General features: G+C 41.9%; 1 protein-coding gene across 7 annotated transcripts in view; it reads right to left on the reverse strand.

Moving 5' to 3' along the window:
* Positions 1 to 17,863, reverse strand: part of CC2D2A (coiled-coil and C2 domain containing 2A) — a 442,728-nt gene that overhangs the window by 73,004 nt on the left and 351,861 nt on the right. For all 7 annotated transcript variants that reach the window (XM_049886470.1, XM_049886471.1, XM_049886472.1 and 4 more), the window contains 5 exons: positions 17,633 to 17,739; positions 15,153 to 15,293; positions 12,575 to 12,731; positions 11,152 to 11,390; positions 6,169 to 6,346 (listed from right to left, as the gene is read on the reverse strand). In XM_049886470.1, coding sequence (XP_049742427.1) covers positions 6,169 to 6,346; positions 11,152 to 11,390; positions 12,575 to 12,731; positions 15,153 to 15,293; positions 17,633 to 17,739 — 822 coding nt within the window. The remainder of the gene's footprint in view (positions 1 to 6,168; positions 6,347 to 11,151; positions 11,391 to 12,574; positions 12,732 to 15,152; positions 15,294 to 17,632; positions 17,740 to 17,863) is intronic.

Consider the following 17,863-nt stretch of genomic DNA (forward strand, 5'->3'; position numbering starts at 1 on the left):
AATTTTTGAGCTTTCTCTAATTCAGAACTATCAATTATATGGAAAATGTCCAGAAAACCATAGTGTTATTCCTAGAGAAATGACAAATAATATCCTCTAAATTAATTTCATCTGGAACCTCCATAAGTCATAAAAAAATTATGCCATTAAGCCATTGTGACACATGATTTGATCAGTTATGAAGTCCCTGTAGTAGATAGCCTAAGAACTTAGCCAAGACTCCTTTTATTTGCAAATTTTTAAAAAAGATTACACTATGCAGCTCTTAGGGCCAAGCTAAATGCCTATAAGTATACTCTTACCCGTCCCCCCCTTTTCTTCTGAACACGGAAAACTGTGATTATAGAAAATAAAAACTCTTTTATTAAAAAGTTTTAGAAATTATTCTCTATTACAGTCATTCTAGACTAATTCTGAAAGTGGAGGTTATTATGGTATTTGTCTATGAAGTACATTGTCTTAGTTATGTGCTTTTGATAAACCATTCATTTTGGAGTACTGCACACTTTTCTGAAGGTAAAAGAAACTTAAATTCAAGTTTTCATTTGAATTCCTGAAGAAGTCTTGTATAGTATTGGGGGTCCATTTTCATCTCTTGTCTACTCCACCTAGATTGAACCTGACTCACACGAAAACTGGGTTATTCCACCCTCTTGGAATATAGTCCAAATGCCCCCTCTGACTGATATGGTCCATCCCTAGCTAATCAACTTTACCTCCTACCATTCCTCACCATGCACCGTCCACTCAAGCTAGGTTCCTTGCTGTACTCTTTTTATTTTTCTTCTGAATTTTATTTATTTTGTGGTTGTTGAGAATATACACAGCAGAACATACACCAATTCAGCAGTTTCTACATGTACACTTTAGTGACATCAATTACGTTTTTCGAGTTGAGCAACCATTCTCACCCTCCTTTTCTGAGTTCTTCCTCCCTCATTAACATAAACTCACTGCCTCCTCAGGTTCCTATCTAATCTTTTGAGTTGCTGTTGTCAGTTTGATCCCATACAGACAGTTCTTAAAAGAGCATAATGCTCAAGGTAGACCTTTTCTTACTAGTTAGGCTAAACAATCGTTCAGTTTTAAGATGACTTCAAGGGATATTTTTGGTTTAAGGTTTAAAGTTTATCTCAGGACAATAATTTCAAGGGTTCATCCACCCTCCATGGCTCCAGAAAGTCTAGAGTCCATGAAAATTTGAAATTCTATTCTACATTTTCCCCTTTGATCAAACATTCTATGGAATGTTTGACCAAAATGTTCAGTAATTGTAGCTGGGCACCATCTAGTTCTTCTGGTCTTATGGCAAAGGAGGCAGTTGTTCATGGAGGCAATTGGCCACACATTCCATATCCTTCTCCTGTTCCTGACTCTCCTTCCCTATGAGCATATTTTTGGTTGTATAAGAAAACAGTCTGCTTATTTAGTTAAAAAAAAATTCACTTTGTAATATTTCAGAGAACTACCCTTTTCTCATTACTTAAAAAAAATTGTTTTGACTGTAACATCCACAGCACGCTAGTAATTAAGATACTAAACAGGAGATAGTATAGGAGACTTTTGCTTACATTTCAGAACGCGTGTGAAATAAAACATTAGCATGGTAGTAGAAGGCAGAAGACAAAGCCTTTCCTTCCAGAGTAATTCAGGAAATTTAGACTCAGGAGTGGGATTTACAGAGCCCAAAAGTGGTCTGAGCTCTTGCTGCTGATAAACAGAGGACTGTCTGGGTACCTGGGCAGGAGGGAGGGTATCTCTCCTGTCTTTCCTTCTTTGTTTTTCAGGGGGATGTCTCCTTGCCAAGGCTCCCTCTCCTTCTTACCTGCCACCATTATCATCTGCTGCTCTCCCTCATTTCACTCTAGCTCTGTATCTGGTCTCCTCGTGTTAATCTTAGTCTTCCTCGAGCCAGCTTTTCTGCTACAGGGGAGGAATTGGAGGCCGAGTTAAAGATAAACCTTAAACCAGGGGGCAAAACTGTGAATGTAGAAGGGGGGAAACTCATATATGAACTCCCAATAACACCTCATGTGTTAAGGACCAAAAAAAAAAAAAAAACCCATTGCCGTTGAGTTGATTACAACTAATGGCAACCCCATATGTTACAGAGTAGAATGGATCCATATGGTTTTCTTGGCTGTAATCTTTATGGGAGCAGATCACCAGGCCTTTCTTCGGTGGTGCCACTGGGTGGGTTTGAACTGCCAATGTTCAGGTTAGTAGATGAGTGCAAACCATTTGTGCCATCCAGGGACCTTGTATTAAGTACCAAGACCCAAACCCAAATGCATTGGCTTCAAGTCTATTCTGACTCATAGGGACTTTATAGGGCAGAGTAGAACTGCTGCATAGGGCTTCCAAGGAGTGGCTGGTGGATTCGAATTGCTGACCTTTTGGTTGGCAGCTATAGCTCTCAACCATTGCACCACCAGTGCTCCATATTAAATACAAGTGATAGAAAAGCACCAAGCTAATTTATGGAGTTTGTGTTTACTTTCTCAATCAAGTTTATTCTTAATTTATACACTTTTCTGTACGCAATGAGCCTGGCTTTAAACGTTAACCTAAGCGAATGTGCCAGGGGCAGGATGGCAGAGTTAATGTGGGAAGCAGGGAAGATGTGAGGCTTCAGAACCTACAGAGTGTAAGCTCCCCAGTGACACCTTAGAGGCATTTAGATTTCGAGTGTTTCAAAGCACTGTGCCAGCCAAACAGAAGGTGCTGCCCCCAGGCCCCTGCAGGGAACCATAATTTTAACCACCAGTTGTTGTGGAGTTGACTCTGACTCACGGCAACCCCATGTGTGTCAGAGTAGAACTGTGCTCTGTAGGGTTTTCAGTGGCTGATTTTTCTGAAGCACATCACAAGGCTTGTCTTCATGAACCTTTTGGTTAGCAGCTGAGCACGTTAATTGTTTGCACCACCAATTTTAACTTATCTGAGATTGGTTTGTGTCTTGGAGTCAATGGTGCTTCATAGTTTAAGTGGCACTACATTTTTCTCATGGCTTCCTGGTGGCGCAGTGGTTAAGAGCTACAGCAAGCTACAGCTGCTAACCAAAAGACTGGCAGTTTGAATCCACCAGCCACTCCTTAGAAACCCTATGGGGCAGTTCTACCCTGTCCTGTAGGGTCGATATGAGTTGGAATCGACTCGACGGCAACAGGTGTGTGTATGTTTTTCTTTTTTCAGTGGCACATAAAGTAATGGTGAGGGTGGATGAGATAGTTAGATTAGAGGAAACCCAGTAAGGAGGCTAACAGGTGTCACTTTGTTCCAAGGATAGAGTAAGAGGAGCCCTCCACATGGTTCACACACTCTCTGCAGGACTTCCAGAGGAGATTGAACAGAGAGTCCATGTGGACTGTAAACCCTGACAGCCAGAGGGCAGGTTGGGGATGAGGTCCCAAGCACCCTGAGTAGGCCCAGCTTTCCTCCCAGAGCACAGAATGGTGGGCTCCCCACTCTCACTTTCAGGTAAAATCACGTCATTTCACTCTCTGTATTCATAAACAGCAACAACAAAAAATCCCATTGCCATTGAGTTGACTTGACTCATGGCAACCCCATGAGTAGAACTGTGCTCCATAGGGTTTTCAGTGGTGGTAATCTTGACGGAAGCAGATCTCCAGGCCTCCCACCTTTTGGTTAATAGCCAATAGCAAATCATTTTCGCTACCCAGGAACCTTCTGTATCCATGCTGTTGTTGTTAGGTGCCGTGGAGTCGGTTCCAAGTCATAGCTACCCCGTGTACAACAGAATGAAACACTGCCCAGTCCTGGGCCAGCCTCACAATTGTTGCCATGCTTGAGCTTATTGTTGCAGCCTCTGTGTCAATCCATCCTGTTGACGGTTTTCCTCTTTGGCTGATCCTCTACCAAGAATGATGTCCATAAAACCAAAAACCAAACCCACTGCTGTTGAGTTGATTCCAACTCATAGCGACCCTATAGGACAGAGTAGAACTGCCCCACAGAGTTTCCAAGGAGCGCCTGGCGGATTCGAACTGCTGACCTCTTGGTTAGCAGCCGTAGTACTTAGCCACTACACCACCAGGGTTTCCATGACATCCATACAGAGTTGTAAATCGTGGTGGAGGACATAGAAATTTGTAGAGAGATTATTTTCCCTCTGATGCTATTCAGAAAGGGAATTGTCAGGCTTAAGGAAAACACAGGTTTTCTCCAAACCTCCAGATCTTACCCTCTTCCCAGTATCACTGTTGTGGGTTGAATTGTGTCCCCCAAGAATATGTACTGGAATCCTAACCCTTAATTCCTGTCAGAATCGACTTGACAGACAGCAACGGGTCTGTTTTTTTTATACCTGTGGGTGTAATCCTGTTCAGGAATAGGGTTTCCTTTATTATGTTAATGAGGCCAGAACAGTGTAGGTGTGTCTTAATACTAATGACTTTTGAGATACAGAAAGAGCAGATTAGATACAGTAAGAAGCAATCACAAATGGAAAGGTAGATGCCATGTGGAGATCCCCAAGGAACCGAGGAACTCCGGGATTATAGAGGCCGAGACAGATTTTTGTCCCCTAGCCTTCCTCTAGAGCCAGTGCCCTGAATTTGGACATCTAGCCTCCTGAACTGTGAGAAAATAAATTTTGTTCATTAAAGCTGCACATTTGTGCTATTTCTGTTACAACAGCAGTAGGAAAATAAGACAGTCATCCTTTACTTTTACGAAATATGTTTCCTCCTCTCACCTGTATTGTTAAGCTTAAATTTAGCAGCAAAATAAGTTCTGCTGTTTTTTTTTTTTTTTTTTTTTTCAGGTTTCAGGATACATATAAATTGTTTTAAAACTAGACAGAGGTTTTTAAAAAAAATTATAAGAGCAACTGAACTAAGCCAAGCTCTAAAATTTCAAGAAAAACATTTTTCATTTGTGCCGGCATCCACCAGTGCTATTACCATACAACAAAGGAATCTGGTTTGAGTCTTGCCCAACCAAAAAAAAAAAAAACCAAACCCAGTGCTGATTCCGACTCATAGCGACCTTATAGGACAGCGTAGAACTGCCCCATAGGGTTTCCAAGGAGCGCCTGGCGGATTTGAACTGCCAACCCTTCAGTTAGCAGCCGTAGCACTTAACCACTACGCCACCAGGGTTTCTTTCCTTTAAGTATTGCCCAGTGCTTTGTAAATGGGATCACTTCCTAATCCCACCCACCGTCCAGGTCATAGGTGAACAGGTTTAGGATAGAATTATCACAGCCTCTGGGAAAATCCCAGCCCCAGGTGGTACCTTGTGTGCCCATTGCTGAACCTTAAAAAACAGGGTGCTTATCCCATTTCTCATCACCCCCGCCCTCATTCCAGCATTTCTGGTGCACTTCCTTCCCACTGTCAAAAGAACCCTCTCTTTTAGCAGTTCTAGACTCCCTTTACTAGTTTTGGAAAACCTGATGGTGTAGTGGCTAAGAGCTATGGCTGCTAACCAAAAGGTCGGCAGTTCAAACCCACCAGGCACTCCTTGGAAACCCTGTGGGGCAGTTCTGCACTCTCCTTTAGGGTCACTATGAGTTGGAATCGACTTGACGACAATTTTTTTTTTTTTTTTTTTTTACCAGTTTTAGACATATTTTAACTTCTAAGGACTTGGCAGGAGTGATATTCAAAATGTTGAACAGCACACATTACAAAGGCATTGACCAGTCAGAACACATGTTGGCCATACCATGGGAAGAGGGTCTTGGAGGCCACACCCCCTAATTGGTCAATTATGGGAGTAGATTGCTTGGCTTTCGTTCCATGGCGCAGCTAGGCGGGTTCGAACCACCAATTTTTCAGTTAGTAGGTGAGCGCAAACCTTTTGTACCATGTAGGGATCTAGAGTCCACAGTAGAGGGTGATGCTGAGGTACTCCTTCCTGAAATGCCTTGCCTCCAGTGAACGAACCTAAGATTCTCCTACCCGCTAGTCTCGAGGCACATACTGAGCCATGAGGCCAGAGTCAGCTCCAGCAGCATATTCAGGAGGCGAGGGGGTAACAGACCTCCTTCTGCTAAGACTTTAAAAACAAACACGCTAAGGAAGAGGTGGATCTCCTGTCCCCTTTGAGAATCTATCAGAACACCGGTGTCACCAGTGGCTGATTCAAAACAAGCAATTAAAAATTTTTTGGACCGGAAGCTATAATTAAAATGTGTACCTGAAGTGTTAAGCTCTCTGGCCAGTTGAATATTTGCAAATTGAAAATCTGTCCAAAGTGAACTCGGAAGTCTGCCCCTAGTGGCCGGCTGACTGTCCTGGACACCTCCTTCTTGTTGAAGAGCACCTTTAAGTGCACCGAGCGCCTCTTCACGTCCTCTCGTCTCAAGACCTCCACCCTGCAAGTGAGACATGGACACGTGGGATGAGAATTCATTTCCGAGGGTAACTAGGGTCTTGACAAACGGGGTCTGAATAGAACAAGTTACCCTGGAGCTGACTGTTGGCCACTTTAGTCCTCACTGCTAACCACTGTTAACCAGAATAGCCACAGGTCTTACAGAATGTAATAGGACAAAATATCATGATACAGAACTTGTGGACACGCCAGTGAAAAAGCCACAGGGAATTTAAGAACTATGATCTAAGTATCACTGTTCTGTGGTCTCCATTTCTTTTTTATAAGCCTTATATTTGCATCCTACACAAAGTTTTAAGTAAATAGAAACATATTCCTTGTTAAACAGCGTGAATTCAAACCATAAGAGAGAGTAGTGATTTACATTTGGTAGGACATTTTATCCTAAAATACAGTAACATACTGTAGCAGTGAGGTTAATGCAGTTGCTCCAAGACCCAAGTTCCTTCTGAACCACTTCCCAACTGTGAGTCCTTGTTATTAAAGATCATTTGAATCACAATAAAATGTACCCTGGCATCATGAAAAATGAAACATATCACTCTTATAATTCTTATAGCCAGGAAGTAAAAAACAACAACAACAAAAAAACCCCGAAATAACCCAAGAGTACAATAAAATTAATACCTGATGTATTTGCAAGGATGCCTACCAAAAACCAACCAAACACACGCAAAATCCTGCAGTTACTGGTTAAACCAATAGCAATTAATGCTTGTTGAGAAAAGGAGCAGGTCAGCCCATCAAAATCCAAAATAAGCTCAGGTTTTTGTTGGTAGTTCTAACTGTTTGTTGTTGTGGTTGTTAGGTGCCATTGAGTCGGTTCTGACTCAGAGTGACCCCATGTACAACAGAATGAAACGCTGCCTGGGCCTGTGCCATCGTCACGATCATTGCTGTATCTGAGCCCATTGTTGCAGCCATTCTATTGGTCCATCTCTTTGAGGGTCTTTGTCTCTTTCCATGACCCTCTATTTACCAGGCGTGGTGTCCTTTTCCAGGGTGTGGTCCCTCCTGAAAACATGTCCAAAGTACATGAAACTAAGTCTCACCATCCTTGCTGCTAAGGAGCATTCTGCCTGTACTTCTTCCAAAACAGATTTGCTCGTTCTTCTGGCAGTCCATGGTGTATTCAATATTCTTCAACAACACCATCATTCAAAGGTATCAATTCTTCTTCAATCTCCCTTAGTCATTGTCTAGCTTTCCCATGCTTATGAGGAGATTGAAAATACCATGGCTTGGGTCAGGTGCACCTTATTCCTCAAAGTGACATCTTTGCTTTTGAACACTTTAAAGAGGTCTTTTGCAGCAGATTTGCCCAATACGTTGTTTGATTTCTTGAATGCTGCTTCCATGGGTGTTGATTGTGGATTCAAGTAAAATGAAATCTTCGATAACTTCAATATTTTCTCCATTTATCGTGATGTTGCTTATTGTTCCAGCCGTGAGGATTTTTGTTTTCTTTATGTTGAGGTATAGGCTGTAGTCTCTGGTCCATACGGTAAATGCTTCAAGCCCTCTTCACTTTCAGCAAGCAAAGTTGTGTCATCTGCATATCGCAGATTGTTAATGAGTCTTCCACCAATGCTGATGGCAAGTTCTCCTTCATACAGTTCAGTTTCTCAGATTATTTCCTCTACATACAGATTGAATAAATATGGTGAAAGGATACAACCCTGACACACATCTTTTCTGATTTTAAACCATGCACAGTATTCCCTTGTTCTTTTTAAATTATAATTTAGGCTTATCTGAGGCATAATTGCTCAAATGACTTGAACAATTTGTTCAATAAAGTATATTTAACACCAAATTGCAAGAAGTATCCAAGACACTCAGAGTTTTAGAGTCCATTCAGAAATGTTGTAGGGATTATTCCCAGTAACCTCATGCAACAAACACACCTGAAACACCCTTCTCTGCATACCTGTAAACCCGTTGCAGTGGTGTTGCTTCTGACCCCCAGCAACCGTATAGGACAGAGTAGAACTGCCCCATAGGGTTTCCAAGGAGCGGCTGTTGTTGTTAGGTGCCGTCAAGTTGGTTCTGACTCATAGCAACCCTTTGTACCACAGAATGAAACACTGTCCGGCCCTGCACCATCCTTACAAGCCTTGTTATGCTTCAGCCCATTGTTGTAGCCACTGTGTCAGTCCATCTTGTTGAGGGTCTTCCTCTTTTTCACTGACCCTCTACTTTATGAAACATGATGTCCTTCTCCAGGGACTGATCCCTCCTGACAACATGTCCAAAGTATGTGAGACGCAGTCTCTCCATCCTTGCCTCTAAGGAGCATTCTGGCTGTACTTCTTCCAAGACAGATTTGTTCATTCTTTTGGCAGTCCATGGTATATTCAATATTCTTCACCAACACCACAATTCAAAGGCGTCAATTCTTCGGTCTTCTTTATTCATTGCCCAGCTTTCACGTGCATGTGATATGACTAATACCATGGACTGGGTCAGGTGCAGCTTAGTCTTCTTTGCTTCAGCACTTTAAAGAGGTCTTTTGCAGCAGATTTGCCCTATGCGATGCGTCTTTTGATAGGGGGAGCAGCTGGTGGATTCAAACTACTGACTTTTGGTTAGCAGCCGAGCTCTTAACCACCGTGCCACCAGCCCCCCTTTTACCTGATGGCTTGATGAAGCGGGAGAGGTTATCATCATTGGCTTGGGGGTAACCTGGGTTATAGTACCAAGTCCCGGTGAAAACTCAGAAACTTGTTATGACGGAAGCGTACCTTCTCAGTTAAAATGGGATTCACCACAAAACATTGTCAAATCAAGCCCAAATTTGCCCTTAAAAAAATGTGTTAAAAACGTTTATTTTGAATATTCATCACAAAATCATATATTGTGGTATTTGTGGCTTGAAAATAGATAATATAGTACTGGAGAGTCGTTTATTTATGAATAGTGTCTGAATGCTGTGAAGTGGAGAGAACACATGAAAATGTACAAGAAGCTACAATTTAAAAAGAAGCGAATTAATAGTACATTAATAGGAGTCTGAAACCAAGCAGGGCGACCGATGGGATCCATCAGGTTTTCACTGACTGATTTTCGGCAGTAGATCACCAGGCCTTTCCTCCCAGCCTGTCTGAGCCTGGAAGCTCTGCTGAGAACTGTTCTCGTCATAGCCACATACGAGCCTTCCGTGACAGATGGGCGGTGGCTGCGCAGGAGGCACAGCTGGGAGAGCAGCACATGGAAAGTGACAATTCTATGACCGAGCCACCGATGCCTCCTGATTGTTTGTGTAGATTCCTTTGATTAGATTATGATGTACTCTAACCTGTAGCCGAGTCACCTGGAGACCTTGTGAAAACACAGTTTTCTGGGTCCCACCCCAGGGTTTCTGACTCATTAAGTCTGGGGTAGAGCATAAAAATGTGCATTTCTAACAAGTTTCCATGTAATGTTGGTGCTGCTGGCCCTGGGTCCACATTTTGAGAACTATTGCTATAACATGTAGGAAGGAAACAAACAGGAGATCAAATATATATTTTTTATTATATTATACTTTTTAATAAGAGGATGAGCATTTAAATATGTTTTTATGAATTTATGATATGTTTTTTTTTTTTTTATACATTAATAGGAAACCCCGGTGGCGTAGTGGTTAAGTGCTATGGCTGCTAACCAAAAGGTCAGCAGTTCGAATCCTTCAGGTGCTCCTTGGAAACTCTATGGGGCAGTTCTACTCTGCCCTATAGGGTCGCTATGAGTCAGAATCGACTCAACAGCAGCGAGTTTTGGTTTTTATACATTTATAACCCATCGCTGTCAAAGTGGGTTCCAACTCATGGTGATCCTGGACTACTAACCAAAAAGTTGGTGGTTCAAACCAATCCAGAGGCATTTTGGAAGTAAGACCTGAAAATCTGCTTCTGAGGAGTCACAGCCTTCAAAACCCCATGGAGCACAACTCTACTCTGCGCAGTTGGGGAATGAGTCGATGACAACTAATAGCAACAGTAAATTTATAAAAATAAAGTTTCTGACTTTTTCTCTTAGGCATTACATAAGAATTTCTAGGCATATGTGTATATACCCAAAAAAACCAAACCCAGTGCCGTCAAGTCGATTCCGACTCCTGGTGACCCTATAGGACAGGGTAGAACTGCCCCGTAGAGTTTCCAAGGAGCGCTTGGCAGATTTGAACTGCCTACCCTTTGGTTAGCAGCCGTAGCACTTAACCACTACGCCACCAGGGTTTCCAATGTGTATATATACCTCTTTAAATCAGATCTGGAGGGTATATTTGGGATGGCCTGACATAAAGTACAAGCTACAGTGCACACCTGCAATTCATGTAGGGAGGCACTACAAGGTCTTTAAAGAGAGAGGCTGCCCTCTGGAGCAGCTGAAATGAAGGGACTAGGAGAAGCCTGGGGGTCTGCACCAGGGAGGAGGGCCTCATGGAGCTTTAGATAAGGGTTCCAAATCAAAAGCCACAGGGGCAGCCTGGGAAAAGCAGGTGTAAATTTGCAATTGAGTCGCTTCTCTGACCACAGCTTACATCGTGTGCTGCTGAGTAGTCAGTGGGGATGAATGAGATAGTTGAGTTATATGAAATTGTCACGGGTGGTCGAAGACCAGCAATTTGATATGGTTCAATGTAATGTATATTGACAGGGAGTTAGCGATTACCCTGATCACACTGTGTAGGTCAGGAGACGTATACGGTACCTGGTATGTATCTGTATGCGTGTGTGCATTCACATACGTGTGTGTACGTGTGAGATGCCAACCTCATTTTTGGTTGGAACATCCACTCACCTGGGACACTGGTCGTTGGGTGTCATGGTCCCCGCCAGGCTTAGCTCCGGGACCAGCATGGGCTCCCCAGGCTTCCTCCTGCTCTGGGCAGCTCTCTCCCTCACCTGTTCCTCTATCACTGCCTGATCAGTGAGCTCTGGAGGCACGGGTTTCACAGGATCCTCCCCAGGACACGGCTCCTCGGTCTCCTCATCGGGGTGTTCTTCTGCTGTTTGTTTCTTTTTTTTCTTCTTGGCCCTCTGTTGTGTAAGGGGCAACGTTATGTCAAAAAGGAATTTTGAAATTTTGGTTAAGAGCACAGTCTTCAGAACCAGATAGACCTAGATGCAAACCCCAGTTTGACCCCAACCAGCTGTGTACACTCAGGCAGGTCACTGAGCTACTTGACCTCTCTGTGCCTCAGTTTTCTCGTCTGCACAATGGGAGCAATGATAGCAAACTCCTCTCAGGGAGGTTGAAACGAGGCAGTGCCTGTAAAGCAATTAGCACAGAGCCTGTTCCCTTGAAAGAGCTGTAAAAACGTTCGTGATCTGTGTGTCTTTAGTATTGGCTCTGAAGGCCAAGGACACACCTTGGGAGCACAAATGGCATTGCAGGTCCAGCTGATTGAGTAGTGGTTGCTCTGGGATTCAATTTTGCAGGACCATGTGTATAAAGTTATATCATTTTCAGAGGAAAATCCAGAAGGAGAATACCGATAACCCTATATTCAATGAGATAATGCATGTAAAATATTTAGCTTGACCTATAATGGGTGTGGAGTCCTGGTGGCGCAGTGGTTAAGAGCTCAGCTGCTAACCAAAAGGTTGGCCGTTGAATCCGCCAGCCACTCCTTGGAAACCCTATGGGTCAGTTCTCCTCTGTCCTATAGGGTCACTGTGAGTCAGAATCAACTCAACAGCAATGGATTTAATTTTTTTTGGTTTGGTTTGGTGTAAAGAGTTAATGTGTTAGGCTGCTAACCAAAAGATTGGAGGTTTGAATCCACTCCTGGGCACCTTAGAAGAAAGTCCTGACGATCTGCTTCTGAAAAATCAGTCATTGAAAACCCTATAGAGCACAGTTCTACTCGGACAAACGTGGGTTGCCTTGCATTGGAGTCCAATTGATGGCAAGTGGTAATAGACGTTAGCAGTTGCTATTGTTAATACTTATTTGTTCATTCAGATGGTTACACGGTGCCACCATAAAACTGTATATGGACAAAGCTGGCTCTGTTATCAACTAGCTTCAAGGCTTTTTAATGAAATGCATTAATTAGTTCCTTGTTTTTGTCTACTAGTGAGGGACAGAGAAGGAGAAAAAGCAAAGCTAATAGGAGACCCAAATTACCAGGCCAGTTTCCCTCCTCCTGCCTCAAGGGGCCTGGGCCTCCCTGTCCACAAGGTCAGCCCCATTCGAGGCCGAGCCACCGTGTACAAACCTGGGCTTTCTTCCAGGCTTTCCACTGCTGATGTGCCCTTCTGTACTCTTCCATCTTCTGTTCATAGTCTTCCATGTGCTCTTCCAACAATTCTCTTATTTCAGCTTGGATTTCTGCTTCATATGCTTCTTCATCTGCTTTCTGGTCAACCTTTTCCCTTTAAAATAATTTACAGTATGTTTACCTCTTGAAATTAAGTAAGAGAGTAAGAATAATAGCAAATACTAATTTTGTGCATGTTGTTTTAGTTGTTAGGGGCCATCGAGACGGTTCTGACTCAGCTAAATCCTCTTCTAAGAACGTTGCACATGTTAACAAGTCATTTAACCCTCAGAACCCTGTGAGGCAGGAACTATTACTGCCCCCATTTTACACCCAAGGAGACTGAGGCAAAGAGGAGTTAAATGATTTCCCAAGAACACACAGTTGGTAAGTGAGCCTGGCTATGAACCCATTCTCTTTACCCCTAGACAACAGTGCCACTGTGAGCTAAACGATCCATATGGCATGCTGACACCGTGCCCCGAAGGTCTCAATGAATAGTGGTAGAAATGTCATTGTAGTTACTGTATTAATCCTTCAAGTCTTTGAGGAAGTAGTTCATATATTGCTACTGGGTCCCTGATACCACTTTTGTGACTTTGGATTGATCCGTTGAGTTTTTCTTTGATGATTTTACCTACACCCCACTGGGAGGTCAGCCCAACCCAAAGCAGTGCTTTCCACAGTGTGCTCTGTGGGACACTGGTCCTGTGAGATGCCCTACCAAAAAAGGTACTGTGGCCAAGTCAGCATGAGATTGAACACATATAAAGGTTTCTTTGAGGCTCATCTTTCCAGAGCCCTTTATATGCTGATGTGCAGTGAGACCCTCCAGGAGTTAGATGGTGAACGTGCCCTGCCCACACCCTGCCTACCACTTGGAGAGGTTGCAATGCATGGTCTTTGCTATTATTTCTCCTAACGCCATCTGGCCTCCAGGTTCCACGCTCCTAAAGCTCTTCAGTCCATTGTAGACAAACTTTGTCAGTACCTAGAGCTGACAAATGTCTACTTATGTATACACATAGCCTAGTGGATCTGGCAGTTAACAGTTCCCCAAGGCACAAACTCTGACATATCTCTAGGACACTGCCAAAGAAATCACTTGGATATCTAGGGGTACATAAGATTTAGAAGCCTGGCTCAAAAATTATTTTGTATCTCTGATGGATAGAGAACCAATCACTTTTCTCATTATTTTTCAGAGGCATGAATAAACCAGTTGAAATTTGAATGATTTTTTTGTAGAAATATTGTGCTGTGTTTTAAGGTGGCTAAATGAATCAAGAATGTGAAAAAGGGCACTGCAGAAGCATTTGAGAGCCAACAACTTATTGGAGGAAAGGGTATTAAGTGAGTTACAGAAAAGGAAACTTGCAACCTTGAGGTGACCTTAAGGATAAAAAATAAATTTCCTGTAAATTTCAGTTTATCTAAAACTTCAAAGAGAGGAAGGAAGGAAGGAGAGAAGGAAAATCTGGCAAAGCATTCATGTTGCCGTGAGTCGGAGTTGACTCGAGGGCAGTGGGTTTGGTTTGGGTTCCGGATGACAGCTAGCCTGGGAGGTGAAAACTGGAAGCAGAAAAACTGGACTGTCTGGGGACATAAGCAGTTTGTGTGGGACAGAATATTTGAGTTAGTTTTAAGTCGTTGTTAGTTACTGTGCAGTCAGTTCGACTCATGGCAACCGTGCGTGTGCACAGTAGAACTGCGCCACAGGGTTTTCAAGGCTGTGTGTGAGCTTTTGGAAGCAGATCACCAGAACTTACAGAGCAAACACTAAGTGGCAGCACTCTGTTGGACGCCAGGCATCCAATGGTGGCAAGGACCTGCCCTCACAAAATACACAGGAAGTATTTGTCCTGAAACTTAAGGGTGTTTTCTCATTCTAGAATACTTGCAGCTGAAAACAATTACAATTTGTAGCTTTCTTTGGCTAAAAAGTGGCTGTTTTCAAAGCCAGGTATTGGATAATTTGTCACTTTTCATGTAGACGGACTGGAACAACACTTACTCAGAAGAAACAATCTAGAAGGGACCAAAAACAGTAGCCAAGACTTTCGAATTAATAGAACATGATTTTGCTATGTTAAATGGTACTCAATCATATATGAAAGCCTTGTCAATTAGGTTACAAGTTATCAACACCTACTTTATGCATACCATAGACAGAGACCAATTGCAAGTGGATTACCTACTACGTGTGCCCGATAAAACTACAAAGATGTTAGGAGACAATGTAGTAGAATATCTACGTGCCTTGGGAAGGATATATATAGATGGCAAAACTACCCATAACATCAAGGAAGCAGGGATGACTAAAGTCTGGAGAGTGGTTACTTCAGGGATGGAGGGGAATGCAGTTGGGGAGAGGAACATGGGGGTTTTCCAAGTACTGAAAACAATCTATTTCGTAACCTGGGGCATGGTTACATGGTTATTCATTTTATAATTATTCTTTAAACTGTATTTATGCCCATACATTTCTCACTATGTGTAATACAGCCCAATAAAACAATTTTGGATAAAGACATACTTTCTCAGGACAAGTTTCAATGGTGTATTTGTAAACCTCTGAAACTCTCGAAGGGATTTCATCTCTTTCCAGACTTTTATGATGGCCTTAAGCAATGTTCGATCTTTTTCTTGTTCTGCGTCACGTAGTTTTCTTGTTTGCCTACAGGTATAATACATGAGTGCAGATTAAAAAGTTATTTAGTTGTGTGTATTGCAAATAAACAAAAAGAAACTCACAGTGCTGGTGCCAACAGTTAACGTGCTCGGCTGCTAACCAAAAGGTTGGAGGTTCGAGTCCACCCAGAGGCTCCTTGGAAGAATGTCTTGGTGATCTACTTCTAAAAAATCAGCCACTGAAAATGCTGTGGAGCACACAGTCCCACTGTGACACACTTGGCATAGCCATGAGTCAGAGTCAACTCAATGGCAACTGTTTTTGCAAATAAAACAAAAAGAAATCAATAATGCTATAACCAAAAAAAAAAAAAAAACCCGTTGCCGCTGAGTTGATTTTGACTCATAGCGACCCCATAGGACAGAGTAGAACTGCCCCGTAGGGTTTCCACGGAGCGGCTGGTGGATTCAAACTGCCAACCTTTTGGTTACCAGCTGAGTTCTTAACCACTGCACCATCAAGGCTCCAATAATGCTATATATATATAAAAAAAAAAAAAACCAAACTCAGTGCAATAATCCTATAAAAAAATGATAAATTCAACTTGATAGCTGTAATATTTCCAAGTGAGCACTAGAAAACCAAATACCAGTACAAATTTAAAGACAATAGGGTGTCAGTCTGCTTTGGGAGGTTTACTGAATATTATTGTCTCAAGTGACTCTTACTTTAATTAAACTAAATTGCTTTTTAAAATTTTTATTAAAGCTATGCATGCTTAAACAAATACCAACATTTGAAGTTACAAAAATAACAATCAAAAAAAAAAAAAACTTATTGCCATCAACTCGATTCCAACTCCTAGAAACTATGTGGGTCCTAGTAAACACAGCCCTCATGGCCTAAGTTATTGTAAATACAGGAACGTGTGGTGCTGTCCTAGTCAACAATGAATACATTAAAGTCTGCAAATATCACCAATTTTCGTCTTGCTGAAAGAATTTTCTATTCATGGCTAGATTGTAAAAGGAAAAGTAAATATTTAAACTTCTTTATTTATCAGTTCCCATTCTAGGAATTTATTCTGTGTAAATACACAAGTACATAAGAATATGTATATATAAGAATGTCAATTACAGCACAATTTAAATAATAAAAATTTAGAATAATACAAATGCCTGGCAATAGGAGATTGCACAGACTTTACATAATGCCAGTCTTTAATCAGTGAGACGGAACTGGACCTATATAACAGGAAAATCTGGTAGCTTGCAGACGGCATAAGCAATGTGAGTCCTTAAAAAAAAAAAAATGTACACACACACACACACACACACACACACACACACACCAGTCTGCGTATGTGTATATGTTGAGAAAAAAGTATGGAAGAACTACCAAAAAAACTGGTAACCATGATTTTCTCTGAGGGATGAGACTTCAGGTGATGTCCATATTCTATGTCATATAGTTACATACTGTTTGCATTTTTTACACTAACCTGGGTTTTTTATTTTCAATTTTTAAATTGTGAATAATTCAAAGTACAGATAAATAATATGACATCTGTTAACATTTCATCACTGTTTTTTAAAATTTTTTTGGATAAAATGCTATAGCTACATTGGAAATCCTGCCCATTCCTATCCTCTTCCTCCCTCCTTGGAGGAAGAAATTGGCCTGTGTCTTTGCTGTCTGTATGTGCCAACTTTGTGTCTACCTGTAACAAATATGGCATTGTTCTGGGTGTTCTTTAGGGTTCATGAACCATATCACCTGCTTACAACTGGGTTTTTCCCTTCAACATTGTTTGCCAGATTTATTCAGATTGATACATGCAGATGTAATTCAATCATTTTAGCTACGGTATAGGTGTTCATTGTTAAACTCTACCAAGATGTGTTCATTCTGTTTTTAGTTTATTTTAAGTTTCTTTTGTAAGTGACGCTGTGAAAATTCTTGCAAGTGTCTCCACACGTATTAGCATGTGCGGCTCCTTAGAGTACGCATATCCGAAGCCAAATTGCCAGGCCCAAGGTTATGGCCATCTTCAGCCTGTTATTAGTCAACGGCCATGCTGCTCTCTAAAGTGTTGGTTGTAGCATTTTTGCTTACACCAGCAAAGTATGAGAGTTACCACTTCCTACCTCCTCACTTACCCTTCATGTTATTGGACTTTAAATTTAAAAAAAAAGAAAAGAAATTTTTTTTTTTTATGATAGATGTATCTCATTATTTCATTTGACATAATTTCACGTGTATTCAGTGCATTCGGATAAACTATCTGGAGAAAGAAACCCTAAACAAGTACATATCTAACAGGAAAGAAAACCACAACAACAACAAAACCCAACTCTGTAGTTTCCACCACAAACTTCACTCACCGAATTTCAGACTTATACTCTTTGATCGCCCTTTGGGCTGTGTCAAGAGACTTGTGAGGTTTTGCAGGATTAAGGCCAGTCTGAACAGCATTTCTCAGGGCTTGGAGCTTAAAAGGATATCGAAACAAGTTTTGAGTTAGCACTCTACTCTGTACTGCAAATAAAGTGACCAGGCACATCTCCTACTCACCCAGCCGTCTCCAAGCTTTCTCCAAAATGAACTGTGACAGA

This window comes from Elephas maximus, chromosome 5, assembly GCF_024166365.1.
Source record: "Elephas maximus indicus isolate mEleMax1 chromosome 5, mEleMax1 primary haplotype, whole genome shotgun sequence".
NCBI classification, from domain to species: domain Eukaryota; kingdom Metazoa; phylum Chordata; class Mammalia; order Proboscidea; family Elephantidae; genus Elephas; species Elephas maximus.